General features: G+C 55.5%; 2 protein-coding genes across 2 annotated transcripts in view; both read right to left on the bottom strand.

Annotated features, from left to right (window-relative positions):
• Positions 1-1,909, bottom strand: part of AP3S2 (adaptor related protein complex 3 subunit sigma 2) — a 31,302-nt gene extending 29,393 nt beyond the window's left edge. Inside the window, exon 1 of the mRNA XM_056114053.1 lies at positions 1,788-1,909. Within this exon, the coding sequence (XP_055970028.1) occupies positions 1,788-1,856 (69 nt within the window). The 5' untranslated portion in view covers positions 1,857-1,909. The remainder of the gene's footprint in view (positions 1-1,787) is intronic.
• Positions 1,910-3,423: 1,514 nt separating this feature from the next.
• Positions 3,424-8,421, bottom strand: ARPIN (actin related protein 2/3 complex inhibitor). The gene is made up of 6 exons (XM_056114052.1): positions 8,289-8,421; positions 7,438-7,513; positions 5,016-5,148; positions 4,551-4,757; positions 4,116-4,279; positions 3,424-3,982 (listed from the first exon to the last, which is right to left on the bottom strand). The coding sequence occupies exons 1-6, from the start codon at positions 8,378-8,380 to the stop codon at positions 3,974-3,976; spliced, it is 681 nt and encodes a 226-aa protein (XP_055970027.1). The 5' UTR covers positions 8,381-8,421; the 3' UTR covers positions 3,424-3,973.
• Positions 8,422-14,223: the final 5,802 nt, after the last annotated feature.

A 14,223-nucleotide genomic window follows, 5' to 3' on the forward strand; every position in this document is an offset into this window, starting at 1 on the left:
ACACCTTAAAAATCCTCCAAATAAAATCTGTTACTTCAAAAAAAAAAAAGAAATAATTACTGGGCAGGAGCGATAGGACAGTGGGTTGGTGGGTTTGTCTAGCATGTGGTCAACCCGGGTTTGACCGCTGGCATCCCAAATGGTCCCCTGAGCACTGCCAGGAGTGATTCCTAAGTGCAGAGCCAGAAGTAACCCTTGAGCATCACCAACTGTGACCCCCCCCAAAAATTTTTTTAATGATTATTTTTCTAAATTCTGGTGGTGTTTAAGATTTATGCCTAGCTTTGTGGGTTTTTTTTTTCCTTTTGCTCAGAGATTATTCCTGACTGTGTTCAGGGTACCCTATGCATTACCAGGGATCAAACAAGGGTTGGCCACATGCAAGGTCAGTGCCTGACCTGCTGTGTTATCTCTTCAGTTTAATTCCCCAAACAGCACTGGGAGTGGACCGCGCCCCCCCTCCCCAGGGCCAAGCTAGAAGTAACTTCTGGTAACAGCTGGGAATGACCCAACAACCAACATAAAATAAAGTAACTCACCAAACTGCATATTTCAAGTAGGTGGAGTGTAAGATTTGTGACAGATCTCAGTAACACACAAAGGTTGGGGTGGAGCAATAGTACAGAGGGTAGAGCATTTGCCTTGCATGTGGCTGACCTCGGTTCAATTCCCAGTTAACCTGGGTTCAATCTCTAGCATCCCCTATGGTCCCCGTGAGCACCACCAGGAGTAACCCTGAGCACTGGGGGGTGTGGCCACAAAGCAAACTAAAAATATTCCCACTTCTAGACACAAATACAAATTGAAATACAAATACGAATGGAGCCAAGCAAGGGCAGTCCCCGCCTCTGGGGAATGTAGTCTTAACCTTCCCCAAGGAATTTCAGCCAACACCCTTTCAACCCCCAAAGGAAGATGAGGTAATCTGCCAGAGATCCTTCTCAGAGGAAGGATAGCAAAATAAGCCTTCATGGGATTTTCTGGGCTATGCGCCGTGGTCCAAGGAATCCCTCTCAGCCACCCAGGTTGGGACAGTTCAATGAGGCAAGTTGTTTGCAGACCCTGGGGCTTCTCTGCTAAAACTGCTGGTCCTGGAGGAACCCGCAAAGCAGTCCTGGGGATCAAATCTGGGGCCTTCAGCATGGGTGACACACACACACACACCCTGTCCTTGGAGCTCCATCTCAATCAGAAATAAACCTTGAGGATGTGCAAGGGAAGCGCCCCTGCTCCTGTACGACTATCTCGCCGGCTCCCTTAAATGCTCTTGGCCCTTTGGGGGTCTTGTCTACGTGCTGGAGAGAAAACTGGCCCACCCCAGGAATCACTTAATAGAACCCAACCGGGCCTTTAGGTCTCCTGGGCTGGACGCTGCTGAACAACGGCCGTCCTGAAATCCCGACGGGGTGAGGCCGTCCTGCCCCTGGGCAGTCCCAAACGGCGCCAAAGCAAAGATGGAACCGAGTGGGAACGCTCGGTCCCCGAGGCTTCAGCAGATCCTGCCTGGCCGCTCCTGCCTTCCTCCCCCTAAGGAACTGCAGACGCCGGCTCCTTCCTCCCCCTAAGGAACTGCAGACGCCGGCCCCTGACACTTCGGCGACCACCCGCTCTGCTGCACGGTCTCAAGAGGCATCCCCCGCCCCCGGCAGCCCGGGGGTGGCGTCACGGCCACCCTGGGACGGGCTCTGGGTGCAGAGCGCGGGGGGGGGGGGCGAGCGCCCAGGGGCCCCCAACCCCGCCCCAGGGAGCCGGCGGGCCGGGCCGTCGCGATCCTGCGCCGCACTCACGAAGCGCTGGTAGAAGCGGACCAGCCGCGGCTTCCCGTGGTTGTTGAAGACCAGGATGGCCTGGATCATCGTGGCCGCCCACGCCGCCTCCAGCACCCGCGGCGCCCGGAAAGCGGCTGCTTCCGCCACGACCCGGCACTTCCGGGGGTGCGCCGCCCAACAGCGGCCGGCGGGGACGCGCGCCGGCACCCGGGTCCGCTCGCGCAGAGTCCGGCCTCGCCGCCCGCCCGGAGGGAGAGGTTCCGGGCGGGCCAGCCGCGAGAGGTTCCGGGCGGGCCAGCCGCGGGCCAGGGCCCACGCTTCTCTCTCGCTCCGGCCGCCCTTCCGCCGCCCGACCCTGGGTCTCGTGGCGCAATCCCGGGCCTGCCGGCGCAGATCGGAGCAGACAGGAGGCCAGGCCAAGCGGTCGACGCAGAGACCTGCAGCCGTGGGGTGCCCCCAGCTGGTCCTCACTGGAAAACGCGGAGTTTCTGTTGTCAGTATTGCGCTGCTGAGAGGCTGTCTTCCTGCGTGGAAGGCCTCGGTGGCCCTAAGGAACCTTAAAGCTACAGATCACCCCAAATCGGTAGTTTGCCCTTTGAATGACTTAGAAAGGGTGAGTTGGAGCACATGCCTGGATGCCCCTAAACTGGCATTACCTACCCAGAGGGCTGTTTGGCGATATATGCCAAAGGGTTTTTCAACCCGAGTGGCCTGTGTTGGAATGGGCAAATACAATGTTTCATGAGCCTGACAATACTTAGCCTCGAGTATGTGTCTGTCAGTAATGCTATTACAGAGGAAATGGGACGCAAACTATTACAGGATAAGAAACTGGTTGAATGCTTTGTTCCCATATAGGTAAAGGTAAAGGTAAAGGCCCTCCCGTTGATCGTCGATTTGCTCGAGCGGGCCCAGGAACGTCTCCATTGGAGACTTTGTTGTTACTGTGTTTGGCATATCGACTACTCTCGGTAGCGTGAAAAATATTAAAATTGTCTAATAGTGGCTGGAGAGATGGTACAGAGATAGTACAGATAGTACTGTGGGGTCAGTCATCCTGGGGAAAGCCATGGGGATAAAGAACAGACTTGCCTTGAATGCAGCCGGCCAGGGTTTGAGCCTGGCAACCCCATGTGGTCCTCTAGCCCACCAGGAGTAATTCCTGAGTGCAAAGCCAGAAGTAAACCCTGAGCATCACCAGGTGTGGCCGCAAAACAAAACCGAATAAAATTCCTGAGTGCAGAGCAAAGAGTTACTCCTGAGCAACCCTGGGCATGGCCCAAAAGCAAAATTTGTGAAAGGGGCTGAGGAGATAGTAGAGTGGGTAAGACTCTTACATAGCCAACGGCGCTTTGGGCAGCAGGATGTCCTGGCTGGGCCATCTCTGGTCCCCACTCTCTGGCCCAGGAAACAGAGATTTCAATGCCCAAGAACCTCACAGACGTAGTTTTGGAGAAAAATTCTGGCAAGCGATATCCTGGATGAAAGAGAACGGTGTTCTTTCTCATGGGAAGGGGCTGCACCTACCAACAATCCAGCACTTGGGCCCTTGCGGTGCTGGGAATCAAGCCCGGAGCAAAGCCGGTGAAGGTTCCCCAGCCTGAAAGTTTCCTACTTACCAGGACGTGGGTAATGACTGAGCTCTGGAGAGGAATCCTTTATCTGGAGATTTATTTATGCAAAGTTCTCATGGTACAAACCCACAACAAAAAAAGGGTGTGATCCCAAACTGGGCCTGGCAAAGAGGTCAGGCGGGACCCAGCCCACCAGACCTGGGAATACAGGGGCTCCCCATCACAGCACCCTGCGGAAAACTGCCAGCACGGAGGGGAGGTAACAAGGATGAGAGGAGCTGACTGGGATGGGGGAAGGGCTCGACTGGCTTCTCTTCTGGGGCCCTCAGCTTCTAGATGCGGGCTGGTCCCCCGTTTTGTATCCACACTCTGTGGGGGAGCTTCCACCTTCCCCCTCACCTCCAGCAATCAGGCTTCCCCACAAGCAAGGCTGTGCTGGAAATATCTGGAAGGCAGCTCTCAATCCTGGGCAGCCTCAGCCCGGGCCCCAGCTAGTCCATTCTGGTCTCGCACTGGTTCCAGCTTCATCAGAGGCTGTTCCTGAGTGGGTGGCCTAGGGATGCAGCAGCAGCCTGGCGACTGGGTAGTCATGTGTGGAAGTGGGTGGAAGAGGCTCCGATGACGGTGGGGTCAGTCGTCCTGGGGAAAGCCACGGGGATAAAGAGCAGAGACTCTGATGGGATGCCAAGCCAGCTCCAGAGGTTTCTCAGGAGTATAGGCCCCCAAGTCCATGGCACTCTGATGCCCACAGCATCCCACTCCCCCTACGTACCCACTCAGCATCCTCTGCCCCGTCTCCCTGCTCGCGGGTCTCTGCTGGGGTCCCCTCAGCAGCCTTCTGGGCCATAATGTTGTCTGTCCAGGATGCTCCAGTCTTCGCATCACCCGCAAAGTTGCACTTGGTCACTGTGCCAGCCTCGAGTCGAGCTAATGAATCTGAGAGGGAAGAACGCCAATAGTCCCTCCCCCAGGGTGGAAACAGTGGGCTCCGCGCATCATCTGGGGCTCCCAAGACCTGGGTGAGGTTAGAAGGCCCGGAATGGCAAACCTTGGGGCTGACCAGCATCCCAGAGTCCAGGCTCGCAGTCTGGGGGAGCTGCCTCGGTGACCCAGGGTCAAATCTCCAGGAGCTCAAGGAGGTGGGGTGTGGGGCCCCTGACAGGTCAGGGGCACTGGCAGATCGCGTGGAAATCATGGGGTTGCTCACCCAGGAAGGGACCGTCGCCCCGAGTTTTCAGCCGTACCCCGACCCCCAGCTCCAGCTCCATCGCCTCCATCTCTGACTCCAGCATCCAGAAGGCCACAGTGTTCACAGGGGTGAGGCTTTGTGTCAGTGCAAGCAGCTCAGGCTTCTCCACCAGCCCCTTCAGCACCTCAGCAGTGAGCCTGTCCGTGTTCCCCTTGGCTTCCACCTCTGCAGGAACAGAACCAGGAGTCACCGTCACAGCACACCCTCCGGCCCCCCTGCCCCCGTGTCCTCACTGCTGTGCCCCTATCTCCACCACCAGGCTCCTTCCCTCCTACCCATTATGCAGGAGGCCGCAGGGGCTGATAGTAGACACACTAGCAGGCAGCCTCCCAGAAAAGGGGCCCAGGAGGGAGTGGCTCTGGCTCAAGGCAACCCTGGGAACCAGACACTTTCCAGGAACCAGGCCTGGTGGGGGATACCTACTGTAGGATGACATGAGGAAGCCAGTGTTCACTTTTTTGGTGGCGCTGAAGTTGGGCTCGATTTCATTTCCCTTTGGGTCAAACTTTCGCCGATGGATACGACTGGGCTGGATATACAGCACATAATACCGTTCCTGGGTTCGGGAGGAGAAGGAAGGAGGGGGTCTACTTCCTTACCTCCACTCTGAACAGTCTCTTCAGGGGACCAGACCCTTCCTCACACAGCTCCCCCCTCCCCAGCCTCACACTCTTCACCAGACAGGAAGTAGGTACAGAAAACCATAATCCAAGGCCTCCACCTCCCCAGTGAAGCAAGATTGCTAGTGACCGGGCGGTGCAGGAAGTGTGCAGAAAGGAAGTTCTGGAAGAGGGGAGCTACTCTGCTTCTTGCCATGTGGAAAATCACTCCTGGCTGCAGTTTTTCCCCAGATCCAGGCAACAATGTGATGCCAGCTCTTAGCTAGATTGTGAGAGGTCCACAACAAAGGCGGACCACACACAAAAGTCGGCCTCAAAGGGTGCGGGAAGTGGGCTGTGGCTCGGCTTATCTGGCAGGAGGACAGAAGGCTGAGCTGGAGGAAGAGACCACCAAGAAACAGGGAAGGCCAGATCTGCAGATATATCTGCAGGGATAGAGAAAACTGCAACTGGAGGGCCTGCAGGAGGAATATTACAAGCCTGTGATAGATGACTAAAGTAAGAGTCAGGGGCCCCCAGTGTGGGGTGTGGGAACATTGTATGGCCGAAACCTAACCAAGAACAACTTTTTAACCGTGTATTCCACTGATTAAATTTGAAAGGGTTTAAAGAGTACTCCTAACCAGGTTTGAGAAAGTGGGGGCCCTTTGGAGAAACAACCTGGGCAGAAATTGGGCACAGGGGACCATGATGGGTCTGTATGTGCCCCCCGCATGGTTCTGGGGCCTCCGTGGAAACTCTTGGCCGCCTTCGGGGTGCAGATGGGCAGCAGGGAAGGACAGGCTGTTGGGGGCGGCCAGAGGCAGCATGGGTGGGTGCCGCAGGGGCAAGTTTAAGGTGGGGGTGGCGGTCGCCCCGCGTCAAAGGGTGCCGCTGTGCTGGGAGGTTCCGCCCGGCTGTCCCGGGGGCGCGTGGTCTGGGAGCTTCCGGCACGTGTCTGGACTTCCGGCTCGCGGCGCGACTTCCGTTTCCGGCGGGCTCTGAGGCGCTGAGGCGAGCGGAGCACCTGGCGGGAGCGGCGGCCGCCTCGGGGCGCCGCCGGAGACCGGCTCTCGGGTGTCCCGGGGAAGGACCCCCGGGCCCGGCGTCCCTCATGGCCGCAGAGGACACGGGGGCCGCGCTGGGGGCGCTTGGAAGCGTGGACCGGGCTCCGGGCTTCGTGCTGGGGCTCGCTCGCGTGGAGACAGCCGCTGGCCCCTCGCTGGGAGACGCCCAAGCGTTTCCCAGACGGTCCTGGTGAACATCCAGAACCTTCCGCGGCCTCCTGTCCCAAGCGCCCACCCCGTTTCTGGTCTGCGGACACAGGACCCAGGGGCTGGACTTCGGAGCTCCCAGGGCCGCCCCGGATCAGCTCCTGTGGCGGGGGGCGCCTCGCTCCGAACTCCGCCTCAGGTGCCCCCCAGAACGGAAAACCCGGGAGGGCAGTGGAGGCCAGGTGCGCCCCGATCCCAGCGACGCCTCCACGGAAGAAAAGGAAGGGGGGAAATACACGTAAGGCCACGTGAAGGGGAAATGCACACGTGGACGTTCGGAGCTGTGACCTTCAGGGGTCAACGAATGGATATCTCCCAATTAAAATGAAGTGTGACTTCTGGGAAACAGCTGGCACCCAGAAAGAGGACCTCACCCTGCACCCCACCACTGGCTGATAAGGCGCCCTGGCCTGGTCCCTGGCGCCTGGGGACAGTGGGAACACCAGCACCACGACAGACGTCGGGGCCCTGCCTCCCAGAGGAGCCCCTGACTCTGTGCCTCTTGTCCAGGACTCTGGAACTCGCAGCCTGTTCCATCAGCTGCTGATGAGACGCCCTCGGTGAGTCTTCAGCCTGCTCCACACCCAGCCTCTGCCCTGAGCCCACATGTCATCCTTCCTGCTCACAGCCTTCTAATCCCAGCGCCAAACACACCATCTGGATTTAGGGTCCGAAGCTCCGAAAGATCCGAGGACACCAGCCCCCGACCTGACTGATACCAGCACAGCCCTAGAGTACCTGCTGTCACTGGGTGATCTTTGGCCAAGGCTGTCCTGCCCTGCCTCGGGATCCCCACCCTCTGTTGGCAGAGCGGACCCCCATCCGGTGGCGGGCAGAGTGGATCCCCCACCCCATGGCTGGCAGAGTGAACCCCTAACCCACGGATGGTGGCAGAGTGGACTGTGGAGCCCCATCCATGACCTGCAGAGCCCCGCAGGGAAGAAGCACACCATGGCCCTGGACCTGCCTCACCTTCCTGCCATGAGCGTCCAAGATGCTGTGCCTGGACACGTCCACCAGCTCTCCCTCCAGCAGGACGCCTGCTCCCCTGTCAGAGAGGGGCGGCAGTAGTTAGCAGTTCGGGGGCCTGGTCCCAGAACCTCAGTCTTCCCATCCACACAGTGGCCACACCCCACTTCTTTGCTGCTGCCCAGGTAGGTGCCCCATCAGCTGTGGATTCTGCTGCTTTGTTCGTGGTCCCAGGTGGGGCCCAGTGGCTCTGGGCTTGCTTCTCACTGGCCTCAGGCTCGGTCTGGTTCCTGTTCTCATGCAGTCAACACCCCAGTGCAGTGCCGCTTGCCCTAGACAGCAGGGTCCCCTTCCGAGGGGCTAGACCACCCTATCCCAGTTCTAGTTTCCAGCAAGGTTGAATGAACCTGGGGCTGCCAAGGCTGGCGGGGGAGTGGGGGGCTGGGAGCAGGGAGCAGCGTGGGGCTGACCTCACCCCCAGTTCTTTGTAATCGCTCACAGAATGAGCCACTGTGGCCAGCGTGGAGGGCCAGTGGCTGGGGCCTCTGATCATCCAGATTTGTTCCCCCAAATTCCCACTGCTGGAACGAGGGCGCCAGTGCTGACGCCTGAGGCTCGCAGCGTAGCCTTTCGTGACTAGGTCGGTCATGGAAGCTACCAGGGGTCAGGGAGGGACAGGCGGCTGGCACCCAGTTCCCCCGCTTGGCTCTTCTTTAAGCCTGGGGTCCGGCTCCCTGACAACTAAGGGAGTTTCCAACAGCTCACTCGGGCTGCAGCCTCCCTCCCCCCACCCCAAGGGCTTTGGTAGCCCAGCCTGTCCCTGTCCCTGTCCCCGGGCACGCCTCGCGCCTTACCCCTGGTGGGCGGCGGGGTCCCAGGGCCCTGGCAGCTGCGTGCTGTGCACCGCCTTGTTCCGCAGGGCGCTGTCGTGGTAGATGCGGCTCATCTTGGAGCTCCGCGCTCCCGCACACCCGGAAACGGCCTTTCCCGGCGGGATGTGGGGGGCGGGGTCCGCGGGCCGGTCTGGGAGGAGGCAGCTTCCGGGGAGCCCGGCCTGGTCTTTCACCTCTTCCTGAGGTCAGCGGGAGCCCCGCCGAGGGGAGTCGGGCCAGGAGAGCCAGGGAAACCTTTCCGGGCAGAAGCGGGCGGTGTTGGAAGGGAGCGTAGAAAAGGAAATCGCCCCCGGGAGCAGTAGCCTTGCCCTCGTCGTCCTCCAGCGGTTGCTGCAGGATCAGGGCTTGGGCTCCGTTCCGACATGCCAAAGTTTGAATTACAGCTGTGTGAGCACAGGCAAGTAGCGCAACCTCTCTGAGCCCAGCAGAAACCCCCGTCGCTGCCCGGGAACACAGCATTTGCCCCCCCCACCCCCACCCCCCACATAGCCTTGGGCCCCCTTCCAGGCTGCCCGGGCCAAAACAAACTGGCAGAGGTCTGTTGTCACCCCAGTTTTGGGCTCTCTAGTTCCGCTTCACTTCCAGGACGAGGCACCACAGATACGGCTTCTAGGGGAGCATTCGCCATGGGGCAGAGTCCAGGAACTGTGCTGTGGGTGGAGAAGTTCCTCTCCCCTTCGTACATGATCGTGATTATTTTTGGACTTTGGGTCACACCTGGTTGTGCTCTGGGCTGACTCCTCGCTCTGCACTGGGGGATCATTTTTGGCCATGTGGGGTGCCGGGAATCAAACCCAGATAAGCTGGATACAAGGCAAGCGACACTCCCCCCACCCCGACTCCGCCAGCAACGTCCTGTCTCTCTGGCCCATGTGATTATAATTATTATCATCACCGTTCCTCCGCTCCCTTCCTTCTTGCCGATGCTGCTGTGATGTGGGACATCAGCATCCCTGGCTGTGGTAGACAGGGGTCTGCCCGGGTCACCTATTGGTCTGAGTTGCTTGCACACTCAGCCACAGTGCTCACTGCAGTTGGGCACCCCTTTACTTGCGCTTGTACACATGAACAAGTCATGTTTGTGGGGCTTACGGGGATCACAGTGGTGCTCCAGTAGGGGTTCCCCACTTTCTGGGTTTTGCTGCCGTCATTTGTTTTGGGTCACTCCTGGCAATGCTCAAGACTTAATCCTGACTCTGCACTCAGGAATCACTCCTAGTGGTGTTCAGGGAACCATACGGGATGCCAGGGATCGAATCCAGGTCTGCTGTGTGCAAGGCAAATGCCCTCCCTGGTGTACTATTACTCCAGCCCTGAGGCTGAACTTTCCGGCCTTGATGCTTGCACGCTTTCCTGTTGAAGGACCAGGTGCGGGGTGCACCCATTCTTGGGGTGCTCACACACACCTAGTGTGAAATGGGGCAGGCAGGGTCCCTCCCAGCAGAAGTGTGTGGCGCTAAGCCTAGGCAGTGGAGAGCAGGCGTGGAGTGGAACGGTATAGAAGCCAGCCGAGGTGTGGAAAACTTCCACTCGCCAGCCAGGGGAATCACAAAAAACAAATTCGGTTCTTGTTAAGCTGGGGAAAGTGGGCATCCACAGGGGTCTTGCTACAGCCGTGCATGTCACTATAAACCTGCCAAGTCTCGCCACCTTTTTTGGTGATGCTCAGAGGCGACTCCTAGCTCTGTGCTTAGTATTGGCTCCTGGTGGTACTCAGTGAAGGCTTTGCCTCCCAGGCCTCCTGCCTGCAAATCATACGCTCTGGCCCTTGCAACTCTCTTCGGGCTTTCCCCCCTCTTCCAAGGCCACTGATTCAGGTTCCTGGAGGAATAACAGGGTCGAGCAAGGAGTGTGTATGTTTAAGTGTGTGTGTGTGTGTGTGTGTGTGTGTGTGTGTGTGTGTAGTCTTAGGACTAACGCATCAGAACATATCTTGGCATATCTGATACACCTTGTCCTGACAAAGTCTGGAGGTTTCCGAAGAAATACCAAGCAGCCCTGCCAAATTGCCACCAGTGTGGTGAAATCACCTGCAGAAAACACAGGAAGCAGAAGATGCAAACAAAGGAGGCGCTGGGGTGGGGGTGGGGACAATGATGGGGGAGCTGGGGCGGGAGGGAGGGATTGTGCTTTGCAGCAGCTAGGATGCCAGGAGGAGGAGTAAGCCATCCATCATCCATGGATGCAGTGCATGCAGATGGGGAGTGTGAAATCTGGACAGGCCTGTGTGAGCACCAGCTCCCTTGTGTTGGTCTCCCACTCCAGGCCTCCAGAGCCTTTGACCTCTGGGTTGCCTCTCAACAGTGACCAGCTTTGCTTGGGCTCTGCCCCCTCCCCCTACTCCATCAGGGGTCCTCCCAGACAGTTGCTTCTGCAGTGGGCCTTAAAAGACGCTTCTGAGGATAGAACTGTGAAATGGAATCACCTACTGTTCTGATGGCAGTCGTGACACTGTTGCTCGTGCCGAGTGGGCCGCTGTTCATGGGCAGGAAGGGACAGCGCAGGACTCTGATGCCCCACTGGGCTTGATCAGTCTGAGATGCAGGTGGAAGGTGAAACACAGCTGGGTAATGGAATGCCCGCCGGATATCGCGAGAGCGATAATAATTGGCAACACTAGAAATCTTGTGAGTCGATGAAGGTAACAGCCCCGGGGGCTTCTAGTGGGTTCTTGGACGACTTCTTCCCTGAAGTGTCACCAACTAGGCTGGGGAAGCCTCAGGCAGGTGTGACCAGGCCTAAGGAAGCTCAGTGTGTAGTTTTGGCAGCTCTCCTGTCAGCTTGAGGCCCCAGAAAATGAGTGTAATCCTTGCCATGGGAAAATGGGCTACATAACCTAGAGCCCAGAATTTCCCCAAGCCCAGGCTCTCCCCCAAGCCAGAACCCCAGCAGATCTTACCAGAAGCAGATACTCTGGGAGATACCTGTCATGTGCTTCCTTCGCCTTTCACTGCCTGCAAGCTGATGGCCTAACCTGAAGTACACACAGCAGCACACACACTTCATCAGCCAGTAAGAACGGTGAAGTCCAGCAAGGTGTGGCCCGCAATCTCTCCGTCAACAAATGTTTACTGGCTTCCTCTGTTACCAAAGTGAAGATAATGCAGGGACTGAGGGTCTGGCTCAAGTGGTAGTGCGCTGCCACGCATGCTAGTGGCCCTCGTGGATTTCCTGAATCTCAGGCCCTTCCCAGCTCTATTGGATGTGACCCTGGGGGTCTCACATGCACCCTTGGGAGTGACCCCTGCTAGAGACCCACAGGGTGTCACTCTCACAGCAATAAAAATATTAACAGAATGGAAGGAAATGAAAAGTCGGTTGTGCTTGATAATCAAATGGCGCCCATTGCTGCGAGTCAGGCAAGGGATAGTGATCGCAGGGCAGCAGAGCAAACAAGCCCCAGAGCTCATTTGCATCCCAGCCAGTCTGGGTGCAGAAGCCTCATCGAACACTCGGATTTCATGAAAAGTCACTGAGAACCATGAGTTACTAAAATGGCAGAAGAAGAAATCTGAATATCCTATATTTACTAAAATAAATTGAGTTTGTCATTTAAAAACACAGGCTTCACAAATGTATATGCACTTATCCCGCCAAGAGAGCATTTCGAGAGGGGAGTTTAGGGATGTGCAAATATTTGTATTTGAAAAGAAGAAATCCCTAAAATCAACCTTCCTCCTCAAGAAACTAGAAAAAGAAATTAAACTCCAAGTAAGTGGAGGGAAAGAAATGAGTGAAAAATCAATGAAATAGGAAACAGCAAACATTATAGACAAAAATCAATGAGACCAAAGCTTGTTCTCTGAAAAGATCAATAGAATTGATAAATCTCTAGATAAGCTGATCAGGAGAAGAGAAAGGAAGACCGACATTGCCAATACAGCTTTATTTAAATTTGTTTTCATCAAATGTTGAACAGCTGCAGGATTCTAAATTGTAGTCTACAAACAGGATATATTTGGTATATAACTATAGTTGCCACCGTGTCCCTTCCGACCTGGCTCCTTTCTCCTGTATGGCTTAATTATTTTACTGATTTTGTGGTTTATCCACTTGAACATTTGGCATGAGAATATATAAAGAGAGTGGATATAAGAGACCACTGTATTTCCCAGATGAGGTGGTGAAAGATTCTTGTGATTGTACCTGTGTATCTCATGGTGATTTAATTAAAAAAAAATTCTTGTGAAGGTAGTCATGTTTAAATATAATCAATACATCCAAACAAAAGTCCTTCAGCATGTTCAGAAAGATATGTAATAGTGTGTTCTTGAGATCAATGAGTACGGTTGCAGTTGGTGAATATCTGCAGAGTATCAAAGAGGGTTGTTCTGACAGCAGAGGGAGAATCCCAGCTTTATGTTGACTGTTGGGTGACCAACACTTGTCCATCTGTGGGAAGTTAATGTGAAAAATTGGTCCAGTTAATTTTTCAGAATCCTACTTTGTATTCCAAAGATCTTAGCAATTCCAAGATATGCAGTATAATTTGGTCAGTAAACTTGGTGACCCTGATAACACCAAAAAGTGTGACGTGTGTCCTGCCTAGGGAACAGGTGTATCTTTCTTTTTTGCAGGGGAGGTGGTATGCCACACCAGGCAGTATTCAAGGCTTACTCCTGGCTCAGGGCTCAGGGATCACTCCTAGGGGACCATATGGGATGATGGGGATTGAACCTTGGCCAGCAGCTTGCAAGGTAAACACCCTCCCTGCTATACTGTTACTCCAGTCCCAGGTGTCTTTTTTTTTTTTGTCCCACATCTGGTGGTTCTCAGGGGCCAACTACTTCTTAGTGTTTCAGGTTCTCTAGAAGTCATGCTTAGGATATCTTATATGGTGTCTGGGATCAAACCAGGGCTCCTTCATGTAAAGTATGCATTCAGTATTTTGAGCTATCTCTCCAGCTCAGGAGTTGGGGTTCTTAAAAGTCGTTTTGGGGGGGGGGGGGCTGGAGAGATAGCACAGTGGGTAGGGCATTTACCTTGCACGCGGCCGACCCAGGTTCGATTCCCAGCATCCCATATGGTCCCCTAAGCACCGCCAGGAGTAACTCCTGAGTGCAGAGCCAGGAGGAACCCCTGTGCATTGCCGGGTGTGACCCAAAAAGAAAAAAAAATTTGTTTGGTGGGGCTGAGTGCACAAGCTTTGCATGCAGGAGGTAGGAGACCTGGGTTTGGTGCCATAAGCACTGCTCAGAGTAGCTTCAAAGCACCACTGGTTGTGTCCTTCAATCCAAAATACATACCACATTCTGGAAGCAAAGCATAGAGAGATGTGTGGGAGAGTTCATGGCTTGTACCTGTCAGGCAATTTCCGGGGGGGGGGGGGGGCGGTCACACCCGCACAGGGGTTACTCCTGGCTCATGCACTCAGAATTACTCCTGGCGGTGCTCGGGGGACCATATGGGATGCTGGGAATTGAACCCAAGTCAGTCGTGTGCAAGGCAAACACCCTACCCACTGTGCTATCGCTCCAGCCCCAAGACTAGGAATTTTTTTAAACGGTGCTAAAATACAACATAAAATTTGTTAAACATTGAATATTTTACCATTTTGATTGCTGTGGTTTGCATTGCTGTCAGTCCTACTTTGCACGCATATGTCTGTCTTAACTGCTCAGTGGGACTGAGTCAGTCATCAGGCATCCGGGCATCCATCTAGCTCCAGAATCCCTTTCCTCCTGCCAGGCTGAAACGCTCCACCCACCGAACTACAACTCTCATTTCCACTTCCCCTCAAGCCCCTGACAACCACCATCTCTCCTTTGTTCCCATGAATTTGACTATTCCAGCAGCCTCGCATCAGTGGAATCATGGAGCATTTGTCTTCTTGTGATTGACTGATTTCACTTCGCCTAATGTGTTCAAGATGCATCCATGTTGGCGTGCATCAGAA

This window comes from Sorex fumeus, unplaced genomic scaffold (genome assembly GCF_029834395.1).
Source record: "Sorex fumeus unplaced genomic scaffold, SorFum_2.1 ptg000024l, whole genome shotgun sequence".
NCBI lineage: Eukaryota > Metazoa > Chordata > Mammalia > Eulipotyphla > Soricidae > Sorex > Sorex fumeus.